The sequence below is a fragment of the Vitis riparia genome, chromosome 16 (genome assembly GCF_004353265.1).
Source record: "Vitis riparia cultivar Riparia Gloire de Montpellier isolate 1030 chromosome 16, EGFV_Vit.rip_1.0, whole genome shotgun sequence".
Lineage (NCBI taxonomy): Eukaryota > Viridiplantae > Streptophyta > Magnoliopsida > Vitales > Vitaceae > Vitis > Vitis riparia.
This window is the reverse complement of record NC_048446.1, coordinates 23290789-23305813: the sequence shown is the minus strand read 5'-3', so window position 1 is coordinate 23305813 and position 15025 is coordinate 23290789. Positions and strand designations below refer to the sequence as shown.

Genomic DNA, 15025 nt, shown 5'->3' with positions numbered 1-15025 from the left:
TATTATCTTTATCTTTGGTCTGGGATATTTACGCATATGCCCATAACCAAAATCTCATTATTATATTTCATGCCCCACTATTTCATCTTTTTCTCCTCCACGCCCTCATTTCATGACTTGTCACATCTCATCTTAATGCCCTCCGCTCCTCGATAATCTAGCCGCACGCGCTGGGGTGTCACGTGTGAGCACTCTCCCATCGAGCTGCTGACACTAGAGGAATAGTGTGCTGTCGGGCACGCTCGGGTCGGCGCGTGGAGTTATGGTACAGCTGTTTGCTATTAAGAGGGCACTCCTCGGGGCGATTCGTTGAACGCGTCACCCACTAGCTGCTTCACGTGTTCCGAGGCAGGGTGAACTGACGGCGTTTAACGGGAGAGGGCGTCTGTTTTGACAGCTCTTAATGTGCTCCGTACAATTTGTCCATTCCCTCTTCAGATATCTGATATCTTAATCCTTTTTATATATGTATTAATCCCATAATAATATAAATACATAATATACAAAGACTTCACCACGAAGTAAAAATAAAATCTCTTATTAAATTAAAAAAAAAACAAAAAATTTGGTTTGATTTGGAAAAACGTTTTCTTTCTTTATCAATGTGAATTTTTTTTAATTATTAGATTTTTTATTAATAATATTTTCATTAAAAAATGGGTAAATATTTAAATATTAATAATAAGATGCAAGAAAATAACAATTTTTAATAATAATAATAATAAAATCACAAAAAATACTATCCTATAAAATAATCATAATAATGATTTTTAATTATTTTTCTCGTATATATCATTAGACTTTTCGAAATTAAGATTGTCATTCAGACAAAATAATTAAACACAGAAATTCGAAGTAAAAAATGATCTTATCAGCTGTGAGCAGAGCAGAGGAGTGAGCTGGTTCCCGAGGCGCCCCTTCATGGAAGAGAAGCGCCCAGATCAAGTGAGAATTGCAGAATAGAATAGAGAAAGGTAAAGGGTTTGGGTACGGTGTTTAGCTTTACATGCAGAAAACGATAGATACCATCAATAATGAGAGAGAGAGAGAGAGAGGGGGAGAGAGAGAGAGGGCTTTTACTATTTTGTCTAGAAACAACGGTGCGAATGTTGGAAGCATGGAAGCAAAGCAAAGGCCGAGAATGGCGGCAACCCAATACTTATAATTGTATAAACCCACTTCAGCCCCACACCCCATTCTCATCCTGAGAAAAGATAAAAGAGAGACAAAGGCAAGGTGGTGTGGGAGATTTTTGTGGTAAGGTGGTGGGTGTTTTTGTCTTGAAAAATCCCATATAAGGATAGGTTTTAAGGGGGTGGTGGAAAGGTGGGTTTGCCATATAGGGAAAGTGGGTTTATGAGGGGGAGAAGGAGTGGCGGGTTTGGCGTTTGAGTCAAGGCATGAGTGGTAGTGGTGGTGGGGGGTTGGGTTTGACACTGCAACAACGTGGGACTGAATCTTTCCTTTTTCCTTGTAGTAGGATGATGATGATGGTTCGTCATAATCATGACCGTGCATTTGAGGGTGGTGGTGGTGGAGGTGGAGGTGGAGGTGGAGGTGGAGGTGGTGGTGATGGGCATGGACCCACCGGGAGTGGCGGAGCAGAGGAGGTGGTCAGGTGTATGAGTGATATATACGATGTTGCTGGTGGTTCTGGTAGCGGTGGAGCAGTAGGTGTAAGGACTTCCCTGCAGCCTTTTGACATTTCTTCTGCTACCACTACTACTCCTACTCACACCTCCTTCAAATCCCCAGGTGCCCTATTTCTTTTCATTTGGGTGGGTCAATGACTCGGTTCACAAAGTCAATAATCACTTCTTGTTCTCTTATTACCATTAATCTCTATTTCTCTCTCTGGAAGATCAAATCTTTCTTTGTCGGAGACAATCCATGATGATGATATATTCATGTTCTAATGAATGTGTGCAAAAGAGAGATGAGATTAAATATGAGAGAGAGAAAGTGGAGAAAAGGTCTGAGACACTGAGGATGTTGCATTTTTGTGTGTAGCAGGAGCAGGAGCAGGTGCAGGAGGGATGGCGGCATCTTTGGGCTTCCCTTTTACAAGTGCTCAGTGGAAGGAGCTTGAGAGACAAGCTATGATTTACAAGTACATGATGGCCTCTGTTCCTGTTCCTCCTGAACTCCTCATGCCCATTACCAGAAATTTCTCTGAGTCTGCTGCTTCCCCCCACTCTACCTGTAATAATATTCTCCTCTCTTTTCTCGACGGGTTGTTCTGACTTTCCTCCATTGATGTGGGTTTGTTTTTGTTTCTGAAAATTCTACTCTCTTTTTGGCTCTGTTTTGGGCAGTGGGGAGGGGTTCTATCTTCAACCTCCGTTTCTCTAATGGCGCAGATCCAGAGCCAGGGAGATGCCGAAGAACAGATGGGAAGAAATGGCGGTGCTCGAGAGATGTGGCACTCAATCAGAAGTACTGTGAACGGCACATGCACAGAGGCCGACCCCGTTCAAGAAAGCCTGTGGAAGTTCATGCCGACGTCAACAGTAGCCACAAGAAGACCCGCCATTGCCATGCTCTTCCTGCAACTCCTGCAACTCTTTCTAACCCCATGCTAACCAACACTTCTTGTTCTCAATCGCAGTATCTTGGATCTGCCTTTGACCCACACCATCAAAGCCCTGTTTTTCTCTATAAATCTGATTCTAAAGCTTCTCCCTTTCCGCCTCTTGTCTCTGTTCCATCATTCAAGGAAACTAGGTGAGTTTGTTTTCTTTTTCTCCCTCTTTGTAAAAGATCTGATTGGTGAGGAAGAAACTGAGGAAACGAATTTTAAAGTTTTTATATAGGCTAGTGGGTTATTAGCTGTTTGGCTGCTGAGAAAATAAAGAACTTTTGTATCAAAGTTCAGTGCTTGTTTTACCAGCCTAGCTGAACTGGTTTTGTTTTGCTTTACTCTAGTTTCCCAGCATCCAAAAGAAGGGTAAAAGGGTGTAGAATCAAAACATGAAGTGGTTCCTTTTTTTCTTTTCTTTTGGATTACTGATTTGGTGATTTGTAATTGGAAATTGAAGGAGCTTGGAGTGGATGGCTAAAGGAGAAGCAGCTCCCATGGCTACAAGTGATCAACAGTGGCAGCAGTTGATGCAGACCAAAATAGGATTGACAATAGAGAGCTCCAGCTCCATTTGTAATTCTAATGCCTCAGTTTTTAACCAGCAGTACCAAGAAGAGCCCATAAATTTGAACTCATATACAGATTTCAGTGCCGGAGCAGATAATCCAGGGAGGGATTCAATCAATATGTTCCTCAACCCAGGTGTTATCTCCTTACAAAAGCCCCAGACTGAAACCCCAAGAGCTTTCATTGATGCCTGGTCGAGTGCTGTCACTGAAAACCCTGCAAATACGTGCAACAAGAGCTCTGTTTCTTCCAATGGGAAGCTCCCATTGTCTTCCCTCACTCTCTCAATGGGCGGTGACAATGGAATTGAGGACGAAATGGGTCGTACTGAGATGGGTTTGAGGATAGTCGATTCCGGAGGAGGCGGCGGTGAAAAGCCTCAGCTCTCAACCTGGCTGACCCCTGCTTCTTGGGCAGGGTTGGCACCAGGTGGGCCATTAGCAGAAGTGCTGCGACCGAGCTCGGTTGCAGCAGCCTCAAATCCAGCATCTCCCCATGGTGGCAATGGTGATTCTATTAGCCTATCTGAGACTGCAGCCTCATCCCCATCTGGGGTTCTCCAGAAACCAGTGGTATCCCCATCTGATAGCAGTGGTAACAGCAGCCCAACACTCACTGCTTCACCAGCCAAACCAGAGATCACTTTCCCATGGCTGAATCAGAGCAAGGTAGCATCTGCTGAGTGAGTTGTAGGGAATTAAACCGAATTCCCAACCCGTGAGAAACAAAATTAAAGAAAACACACGCCAAAGAAAAGATAATCACACGCACAAGACAGTATTTACGTGGTTCGACAATTTGCCTACATCCACGGAGTTGCAGGGATATCACTATTATCAGGGAAGAATTCAGAGTACAACCTAGCGGCTACAATATTCTCTCTATATATATAACACGACAACCCCACCACACTAAAAAACCCTAATCATAAAGGGTGGTTCCACAATGGGCTAAACGGCCCAACAGGCCTCAATAAATCTCCCATTAAAAAGCCATGCAATATTATTCGGGTCGGGTCGTCAAATTGGATCAAACAAAACTAGGCTCCACAAAGCCCAACAAATCTCCCACTTGGAGACTAGTCCAATCACCAACATCAAACCGCTATCCTCCAAGAAACAATCCCTCATCCCTACAACTTATCCTCTTGTCCTCAAGCTAGAAGACCAATTGAAGCTGCGCACAGCTTCAACTTCTCAATAGTGACACCCTTAGTCAACATGTCTGCAGGGTTCTTAGATCCACAAATCTTCTCAAGTATTACCAGTTTATCCTCAACAAGATAACGGATAAAGTGGTATTTTGTTTGTATATGTTTCGACTTTGAATGAAAAGCCGAATTTTTGGCAAGAAAAATTGCACTCTGACTGTCACTGTGTAGAATGCCCATCTCCTGCTTCTTACCCAATTCATCTAAGAAACCATGTAGCCAAATCATCTCCTTTCCAGCTTCAGTTGCTGCAACATACTCGGCTTCTGTAGTAGACAAAGTAACAATCTTCTGTAGATTTGAAACCCATGATATAGCTGTACCACCTAGAGTAAAAACCAAACCCAGTAGTACTCTTTCTACTATCAATATCACCAGCAAAATCAGCATCTACATAACCCTGCAATTTCAAACTTGCACCTGTGAAGCAAAGACATGTATTTAATGAACCCTTCAGATATCTTAGAATCCACTTGACTGCCTCCCAATGCTGCTTTCCAGGCCTACTCATGAATCTGCTCACAACTCCCACTGCATGTGCAATGTCTGGCCTTGTACACACCATAGCATACATCAAGCTACCAATAGCTGAGGCATAGGGCACCTTGCTCATATGGTCCCTTTCTTCTTCTGTCTTCGGTGACTGTTCTTTGCTTAGTTTGAAATGGCTCCCCAAGGGTGTGCTCACTGGTTTAGCTTCATTCATGTTGAACCTGCTGAGAACTTTCTTCACATACTCTGATTGTGAAAGCTTCAATGTACCATTAGCCTTATCTCTAATGATTCTCATACCAAGGATTTGCTTTGCAACTCCCAAATCCTTCATTGCAAATTGTTTGGACAATTGCTTCTTCAGATAATTAATCTTCTCAATGTCAGACCCTGCAATAAGCATATCATCCACATACAACAGTAATATGATGTAAGAATTGTCAAAAGACTTAACATAGCAACAGTGATCAGCTTCACATCTCTTGAACCCAATTCTATGCATAAAACTGTCAAACTTCTTGTACCACTGTCTAGGAGCTTGTTTAAGGCCATACAAGCTTTTTCTCAGTTTGCAGACTAGATTCTCTTGTCCCTGAACAATGAACCCTTTTGGCTGAATCATGTAAAGGTCTTCCTCCAAGTCACCATGAAGGAATGCTGTCTTCACATCTAACTGCTCAAGATGTAAGTTTTCTGCAGCCACCATTCCTAGTACAAGTCTGATTGTTGACATTTTCACAACTGGAGAAAATATCTCTGTGTAGTCAATGCCCTCCTTCTGCTGGAACCCTTTAACAACTAATCTGGCCTTGTAACGTTTACTACCATCATGCTCATTCTTTATTCTGTATACCCACTTGTTGTGCAAAGCCTTCTTTCCTACTGGCAATTCAGTCAATTCCCATGTCTGATTCCCTAACAAGGAATCCATCTCATCCTTCATGGCTAACTCCCACTTGCTTGAATTCTCATCTTGCAAGGCTTCATCATAACACTCTGGCTCACCGCCATCAGTCAACAGGAGATAATTTAAAACAGGTGAATAACGTTGCGGAGGTCTAATGTTCCTGGAAGATCTGCGAACTTCAACTACAGGTGTACTCAGATCTACCTGTGAATTTACATTCTCCTTATCTTCTTCACCCCCCTTCTGGACAGTACTTTCAGTCAATTCATCTAAGTTGACAAACTTAGATTTCTTTTGATCTATCTCTGTAACATCTGACACTACAGTTGACCTGTCCTTGTACATAACCTGTTCATTAAATATCACATTTCTACTTCTGATGATTTTCCTGTTTTGTTCATCCCAAAACCTATAGCCAAATTTCTCATCACCATAGCCAATGAAAAAACATATTTTTGACTTTGCATCAAGTTTGCTACGAGCATCAGAATCAATATGAACATAAGAAACACAACCAAAAACTTTTAAATGTGAAAACTTCACCTCTTTACCGCTCCAAACCTCCTCAGGAAGTCTGAATTCCATGGGAACTGATGGTCCTCGGTTTATCAGGTAAGCTGCAGTACTAACAGCATCAGCCCAAAAAGTTTTTGGTAGTCCAGCATGCAACCTCATACTTCTAGCACGCTCATTGAGAGTTCTGTTCATGCGCTCAGCCACACCATTCTGCTGTGGTGTCCCAGGAATGGTCTTCTCCATCCTAATTCCCTGTGCAGCACAATACTCATTGAACCCTCCATCTATGTACTCTCCTCCATTATCTGACCTCAAACATTTTACTTTCAAACCTGTTTCTGTCTCAACCATGGCCTTCCACTTCTTAAAAGTTTCAAATACATCAGATTTATTTTTCAGAAAATAAACCCATACCTTTCTACTTGAGTCATCAATAAAAGTGATGTAGTACCTTGAACCTCCTAGGGATGCAACCGGAGAAGGCCCCCACAAATCAGTGTGTACTAGTTCCAATTTTTCAGCCTTCGGTGTCCTGCCAGTTTTCAAGAAGCTTACCTTTTTTTGTTTTCCTAAGATGCAACTTTCACACATGTCAAAATCAATGGATTTCAATTCTGGTAGTTTTCCTTTTGACAACAGCATCTTCATCCCTTTCTCACTCATGTGACCAAGTCTACGATGCCATAGGCTTGTATCAGTACTTGCATCAGCAACTGCAATTGTGTCTCTTGGACATGAGGTCATATACAAAGTACCAGTCTTCTTTCCACGAGCCAATACCCTAGCTCCCTTTGTAACCTTCCAAGTACCACCAACAAATAATATCGCATGTCCTTCATCATCAAGTTGTCCAACAGAAATCAGATTCCTCCTCAGGTCAGGAATATGTCGAACCTTCTCCAGTAACCAAACAGACTCATTAGGCAACGATATCCGGATGTCTCCCAGACCCACAACATCCAAGGCTGAACCATCAGCCAAATACACCTTACCAAAATCACCTGCAACATAATTCTGTATGATTTCTCGGTGTGGAGTGGTATGAAACGAAGCTCCTGAATCCAAAACCCAATCATCAAGTGGACTGTCTACTGCAAGAAGTAATGCATCCTGTACCTCTTCTGTTACAGCATTAGCAGAATCATCTTCATTCTTCTTCTTAGGGCTTTTGCATTGCCTTTTAAAGTGACCTGTTTTCCCACAATTCCAACATTGTACTTGTTGGCCTGATCTAGATTTGCTTCTGTTTCGATTAGAATTTCTGGAATTTGATCTACCCTGATTTGAATTTCTGTTATTACCTCTGCCTCTTGTCTCAAGGTTTAGGGCAGAACCAGATCCTGAGGTTTCTCCTGCATCTCTTCGGCGAATCTCCTCAGCCAGAATTAAATCTCGTATATCATTGTACTTGAGCTTTTCCTTTCCCGTAGAATTGCTTACTGCCATCCTCATTGCCTCCCAACTGTTTGGCAAAGAAGCTAAGACGATCAGAGCACGAATCTCATCATCAAAATCAATTTCTACAGACGACAATTGATTTGTGATTGTATTAAATTCATTCAGATGTTGTGCTACTGATGCATTCTCTGCCATCTTCAAATTAAACAATTTCTTCATCAGATGCACCTTATTGTTTGCGGACGGCTTTTCATACATACCGGACAAAGCCTTCATCAAATCTGCTGTGGTCTTCTCCTTTACAACATTATGTGCAACAGACCTAGACAGAGTTAACCTAATAACTCCTAGAACCTGTCTGTCAAGAAGCGCCCATTCCTCAGCCTTCATACTCTCAGGTTTTGTCCCCAAAAGAGGCAGATGCAATTTCCTCCCATAGAGATAATCTTCAATCTGCATCCTCCAATACGCAAAGTCTGTGCCATCAAACTTTTCTATTCCAGACGCCTTTCCTGCTTCCTCTGCCATTGCTCCCACTCAAACCTAACCCTAGGCTCTGATACCAGTTGTAGGGAATTAAACCGAATTCCCAACCCGTGAGAAACAAAATTAAAGAAAACACACGCCAAAGAAAAGATAATCACACGCACAAGACAGTATTTACGTGGTTCGACAATTTGCCTACATCCACGGAGTTGCAGGGATATCACTATTATCAGGGAAGAATTCAGAGTACAACCTAGCGGCTACAATATTCTCTCTATATATATAACACGACAACCCCACCACACTAAAAAACCCTAATCATAAAGGGTGGTTCCACAATGGGCTAAACGGCCCAACAGGCCTCAATAAATCTCCCATTAAAAAGCCATGCAATATTATTCGGGTCGGGTCGTCAAATTGGATCAAACAAAACTAGGCTCCACAAAGCCCAACAAAGTTGCCTTTTTTGTTAATGTTTGTTGCTTTACTGGTTGGTTTGTTTGTATAAGATAAGATATTTGCTTTTAGCTGTATTGAGCTGTGACATGTGAACTGGTTTGAAGAAGATAAAAAGAGTTTTTGTCTTTAATTATACTTCATCCCTTTCCATGGACCTTGGAGAACTGATCATTTGCCTAAAACCCGAAAACTATATTTAATCGAATGAATCTTCCATTGAAGTGATCAAGTAAAAACCCGAAAAGTAGAACATTATTTTAATCAAGGGTCTGAATGAAACTGTTTTCTAAGCTTGTAGAAGATGATGCTGCTTTTGATGATCTTCTTCTGCACGTTTCAAATTGGTTTTTGAAATGGTTGGAATTGAGAATACAAAATAGTTCTCCCAATGAAGTTGTCTGGTAAAGGTAGAGAAGGGATTTGGTTGTTTTGTTTGCTTTATGACTCAATTGTGGGCAGCAATGCAATGGATACTGTTAATAATAACAAACAAAGCTGATGCTTATGATTCTAATGTTAGGAAAACGAGAAGAGCAGCTGATTTCATCAGTTTTGGCTCTACCCCAAATACGGAGCTGGTTATGGACCTACCCACCTCACCATTGTTAAAAAATTTTGCAGTACTCAGCTTGTCTGACTCTCTACTTATATTTTTGAAAACATCGGAGCCAACCCTCTGGCATGTGTCGCGCTAAAAAAAAACATGCCGATACCCACTAGACCAACTTTTATTTAAAGGTGAAAGGGAACATTGGAAAGTTCGTGTTCCAGGTTAATACGATCTTATCTAAGTCCGATTTCCGTGCCCCAGACCTCGGTTTCCGAAGAACACAAATCTTAGTAATCCTTTGTCTAAAGAACAGAATAATTTTCCCAACTCAAGTGGGGCATGTGTCAAGAAACGCTCAAGAGGCAATGTGTAGTGGCACAGTGCTACAATTGGCGGCAAGTGGTCCTATGAAAATGGTTTCATAGGACCACTTGGCCCCAACATTTTTTTCGCCTAAGAACTCAATTGTTGCTTTTACAAGTGAGGAAAAAAGGGGAAGTGAAATTGTCATGAAAAACTTGGTACATCATATAATACGAGCTATTCAAGCTCGAGACTTTAGCACGAGATTGAAATGATCATGAAAAACTTGATACATCAGATAATACGAGCTATTCGAGCTCGAGACTTTAGCACGAGATTGAAATGATCAGGAAAAACTTGATACATCAGATAATACGAGCTGTTCGAGCTCGAGACTTTAGTACGAGATTGAAATACGAGCTGTTCGAGCTCGAGACTTTAGTACGAGATTGAAATGATCATGAAAAACTTGATACATCATATAATACGAGCTTGAGACTTTAGCACGAGATTCGACTTTTTGGGGATACAAGTCTCACTGCCTTCTAAAGACAAATCTAATACACAAGCAAATACGAACTAAACTATCTTCCGTTCAATGTTCATTACTATACATCTAGCACAAAATAACCAGTTTTAGGTTTCTTTTTAGTAACAATTTTTGTAGCAACGTTTCTAAAAAATGACTTAAAACAAATGATTGTCTAAGAATCAATTTAAATAATTTTCAAACACGGTCTTAATCTCTCTTGGATTTGGCCTCGCTGTATCATCAACTACCATGGCCGCAGGACTACAGGAACCAATGTATGAAGAGTCTCTGAAAGGTCTCTATCAGTTGGTCTTAGAGAAACTGTATGTTTTGGTAAACTAGCCTTGGGAAACTTTATCAAAGAAAAACACTAAAGATCCACCCACCAAAGCAAAGGTGTGTAAAGCCAAAAAATTCAAGTACTAGTGAGTTTATTAGATAGAGAACTGGGAAGAACAGGAAAGGGAAAAGGGAAAAGGGAAAAGGCCCAAAGTGTGATAGAAACTACTCTTGAATCACTTACCTAAAAAATCTGTAGGGAGCTGTGGAGCATAGTTTATTATGTAAAACTTGATTATAAAAGAACACTCTTGGTTTTCAAAAAATCCCGCTTTTCAAATAACAGGTTTACGAGTTGTCGTCATCTCATTTGAAAATTAATTGATTTTAAAATGTTAAATTTTTGTATGACATCGGAAAAGTATACAAGTTTTACATAACTTGTCTAGTGAGAAGAGATCCAACTTTTTTATGTTATTCGATGTTACATCCATTCAAGGGCTTGCATCATTTAGGTAGAAAGAGATTGTTGCAATTTAGTTTAAATTTGGCTCCATAATTTGAACTTGATCCCGCGCATATTAAGTTTAAGACTTTGGTCGTATCATTTAAAAATCAATTGATTTTCAATAAATAAAAAGATTAAATCAATTTATAATATTCGATATCATACTTATGACGAGACTTATGTTATCTCAAGATCGTCATAAAGCCTACTTGAGGTCTTAAGTAAATCATCGTGCTTACATCATTTAGATAAAGTGTTTAATGATGTGTTCTATTGGTGATTTGAAGGTTCTATCTTTGCGCGGGGATATCAAATGAGGTTCCCTCCATGTCTCTAGGAAAATCCTTGGGAACTTTGTTAAAGGAAATGGAATGAATGGTCCATTAAAGCAAGAGATTAACAATACAATAGGAGAAAGCATGGACTCAGAGCTACCTTTTTCAGTACTAGATTATACTACAAAGTGAATGAGAATCAGTAAAAGCAAAAAATTAGCACATTATGAAACTAAATTTAGGTTTTGACAAAAGATTAAAAACAACTATATTAGGGGTCCCTAGTCCCAAAAATCAATATGGATTATGAAAGTATCATTCGCTTTCATGTCACGAGCCCCATATCTTTGGACCTAACTTTAAAACACATCTACACATACAAGACGAGTCATTCTCAAGAGTAAGGCGGGAAAAAACAACATTAAAGATCATATGAGTCATTCTCAGAGTAAGGCGGGAAAAAGCAACATTAAAGATCATATGTCGTAACATGTCTAGATGTTTGTTCGTTTTCGGTAGATTTAGTTGTGGTTTTATGTGGGATATCACAATATGAGTGTCAATAAATGGATGGAAAATTTTGAGTGTCAACAGGGTCTAATGCCAAAAATTCTCCAATTGCAAGGTAGTTAGGAAAATCAAGGAATCAAACCTAAGGTGGATTCACTTGTTCACACCCAAACTGAGGTGTGGTTAACCACATACTGCAGTACTAAAAGTAATAGAACCAGAGAAGGATTGAAAAGATTGTTTGGTATTGCTTTTGAGGAAGGTTTGATTTGGTTGTTACAAACTTCATTACAGATGAGAATTTTCATCTCTCAAATCATACATTCCCCTTCATCATCTACAACTTGACTCTGAATTTCATACTAAAAACTTCATTTCTGGTTCCCATCCTCAGCCCCTTCCCAAGATGACTGGTTGAATGTTGATCTCACCACCATGGCTCTCTTCACAACACGAAGACACATTCGAGCCCTCAAAGTTACTACCAAAAGTTTCGCCCTCAATGCCAGTGGCTCCGAACGGGTCAGGATCAGGGAAAGAAAGGCGTTTTCTGGCCGACCCTGATCTATCCCTCTCTGGGGTTGAAGCCCTCTGGCGTGGTGCACTCTGGGACCGGGCCCGAGCATTGGCTGATTCAGTAGAGGCCATGTAATTTGGCATTGCAGCAGCCCCGGCGCTGCTACTTGACCACATTCCATGGTAGTAAATTGAGCCTAGTTTCGGTGTCTGAGCAGCTGAATGGCATCGAGGGCTGGCTGAATGAGCTTGGAAAAGCTTGATCTTATATGGAGAGGGCGTGATAGGAGATGGGGGCTGATGGAATGGTCTCTGGCAGATGGGGGTTGAGTAGGAGTAAGGCTGAGAGGTGTCCACTTCAACTGTTTTTATGTGCTCTCTTTGGTCACATGAGCTTCTGCCTGTACTCTCCCAATGCTTTGTCACCATCCGCCGATCGAGCCGTCTTGGTTTGTCTTCAAGCTCTCCTTCACTAGCATGGTACTGGTCCTTTCTGGACGATCTCCATATCTTTTTCATGGTACCATACAAGAAATTTATCTTAACAATGATCCCACAAATACTTTAAGGAAAAATCAGGAGATCAGCAAGACAGATCAAAACCTGGTGGGCGAAGGCATGAGCAAGGGCCTCTTCTTCACGTTTCTTGGTGTGTGGGTGATCATCCCAATCCCAAGTAGACTGCAATTCAAAGAAACAAACCAATTAAACTAAGGAGTTTGATGAAGCTTTTAACATTAAGATTTCTCAGAAAAATTTTCTTACACACCATGGATTTTCTATTGAGAAGATTTGACTCCCATAAGCTGCTAGGATCGCTGAATATGGAGTCGATTTTCTCCTCGTGTGAGAGCGAGAGTCTCTTGCGCTGATCACAGACCCGGGCTTGGACTCGAACCAGAGCTTGCATGCAGCGAAGAGTCTTCTTTGCTCGCTTCCGGACGTTGTGGCCTCTCACCAAAGCCTGCAGCTTCACCAGCCCTTTGAGCGCCCGAAGAGCCTTCCTGGCCTTTAAAACCAAAATGATTTATCGGATCAGACCCACCTTATGTAAACAGAATAAGAGATTGTCCAAAGTTCAATATATACCAGATAGCCTCTGAATGCGGTCTGAATAACAATGGCGGCACAGTGTTCTCTAACGAAGATGGAAGGCCGCCTAGTAAGGCGAGCAACCTCCACCGCTGCTTTCGCCGTCGCAACTGCTGCCTCGGCTGCGGCTGCCGTCGCCATTGCCACTGCAATGGCATGCCTTTTCTCAGCGTCAGCAGCCTCAGAAACCGGATTTGTAGCCATTCTCGCAGTGCCGGTGGTCTCTGCAGAATTGGCTCTGGTGGTTATAGTCCTTGTTTCACAGAGTTGTACGCCGGTCTCGTTGTTGTTGGAATGTTTCCGAAAAATCCATCTTCGTTTTCCCCGCTTCTGCACAAACCCAGAAACAAATCCCATTACAATTTACACCCACCAACCGAGAACTCATTTGATCAACTATTTTCCATGAAACCAAACAGAACCTCACCTTTTCTTCTTCCTCTTGTTCATGTTCTTCTCTCTTACTTGGAGACCTGAAGGCCCTCTTCACTGCAGTCAACCAGGAGCCAGCTCCTCCAATCTTCCCCATTACAAAAAGCACACCCCAAAACTCCAACTACATTAATGTCAAAACCTAGCAGAGGCAGACACAGCTTTTGGGATTCATTTATGGGAGCTTCTCAGTTTGTAAAATGAAGGGATGGGCCAAAAGCTAAAGTAGAGCTTGGTCACTTCAACTGGGCAGTTGGGCTTTGCCCCAGTATATTGGAACAGTTGCAGACATTGAGCTTATATGTACTGCTCATAAAAGAATTATTGTTCTCTTCTGGCATGCATACAGTTGGAGACAAGAGCATCAAAGAGAGAGTAGTCTCGAGAATGTTGAAAGCTTAAAGAGAAAGAGAGAAAGAAAAAGAGAAAGAGAGAGAGAGAGAGAGGGGGGGTTAAGCTTTTGCTTTTTCTGTAATGGTGAACTCTCACGGCTTCACGTGTTTCGCTGTTTTGAGATCTCGGGGAGGGAGAGAAGACTGAGCAGTGAAATTATGGTGTTCCCCTTTTTGGGATTGAGTTCCATAGGATGATCTGGTGGTGAGTGTCTTGGTTTTGCGAGTTGGTGTGATCCACTCGTTACTGAACACGTGTGACTTGAAGGTTAGTTTGGTCATTCGAGGAATTGCTCTCGACAAGTGTCGTGGTTCAATTGGATAATCATGGAATTTTTGTTTGAAGGAATCCATTACTTTGGTATTCTCTCCACGTCTTCATCTGTTGACCGTCAAAAGAGTACGAGAAATAGCATCCAATAAAGCCACCACAACCGCAACTAAGAAAAATATATATTTTTTCTAATTAACAAAAATATTAATTACTATCATTTGATAGGTGAAAAATAATTATTAAATATTATAAAATTTTTAATAAGGAGAAAAAGTAAAATGAATAAAAATAAATTTAAAATTAATAAATTATTTTTATATTTTTTAAATTCATTTTACTTATTTTAATTTTTTGATACACAAATTATATTTTATTTTTTTATATTTTTTATATGAAAATTAAATATTAAATAGAATATAAAAAAATTTATAATTTTTAAAATATATTTTTTTACTTTTTCTTAATATTTTTCTAAATAAAACATAGCATAAAATAACTTCATATTTCATCTATCTTAATATCTACCTTATGATGGAAATATCAATTTTAACTTTATCGAATATTTGTATTCTAATCATAGAAATATGAACATTTCACATTTTTTCTCATCAAAATATTAATTTTGATTTTCTCAAATGTCTCATATTTCTAAGATTCTTTTTCGTATATATCTATGTTATGATAAAAATATCAATTTTGATTTGGTATAGATTTTTACATGCTTATTTTCATCTTAAAATATTAAT

At 40.4% G+C, this 15025-nt stretch overlaps 2 protein-coding genes across 3 annotated transcripts; one reads left to right on the top strand and one right to left on the bottom strand.

The window, feature by feature from the left end:
• Positions 1 to 1081: 1081 nt before the first annotated feature.
• Positions 1082 to 8770, top strand: LOC117934253 (growth-regulating factor 4). 2 transcript variants are annotated; one of them, XM_034855922.1, is made up of 5 exons: positions 1082 to 1755; positions 2011 to 2202; positions 2316 to 2724; positions 3039 to 3835; positions 8615 to 8770. In XM_034855922.1, exons 1-4 carry the CDS (start codon positions 1401 to 1403, stop codon positions 3832 to 3834), a joined length of 1752 nt encoding a protein of 583 aa, XP_034711813.1. In that variant the 5' UTR covers positions 1082 to 1400; the 3' UTR covers position 3835; positions 8615 to 8770. The 2 variants fall into 2 exon arrangements, with proteins under 2 accessions (XP_034711813.1, XP_034711814.1); XM_034855923.1 differs by having other exon boundaries at positions 1085 to 1755; positions 2014 to 2202.
• A 3028-nt stretch (positions 8771 to 11798) lies between these two features.
• On the bottom strand, positions 11799 to 14016 carry LOC117933120 (protein IQ-DOMAIN 14-like). Its single transcript, XM_034854509.1, has 5 exons — positions 13609 to 14016; positions 13179 to 13511; positions 12859 to 13098; positions 12693 to 12770; positions 11799 to 12599 (listed from the first exon to the last, which is right to left on the bottom strand). The coding sequence occupies exons 1-5, from the start codon at positions 13708 to 13710 to the stop codon at positions 11964 to 11966; spliced, it is 1389 nt and encodes a 462-aa protein (XP_034710400.1). The 5' UTR covers positions 13711 to 14016; the 3' UTR covers positions 11799 to 11963.
• Positions 14017 to 15025: the final 1009 nt, after the last annotated feature.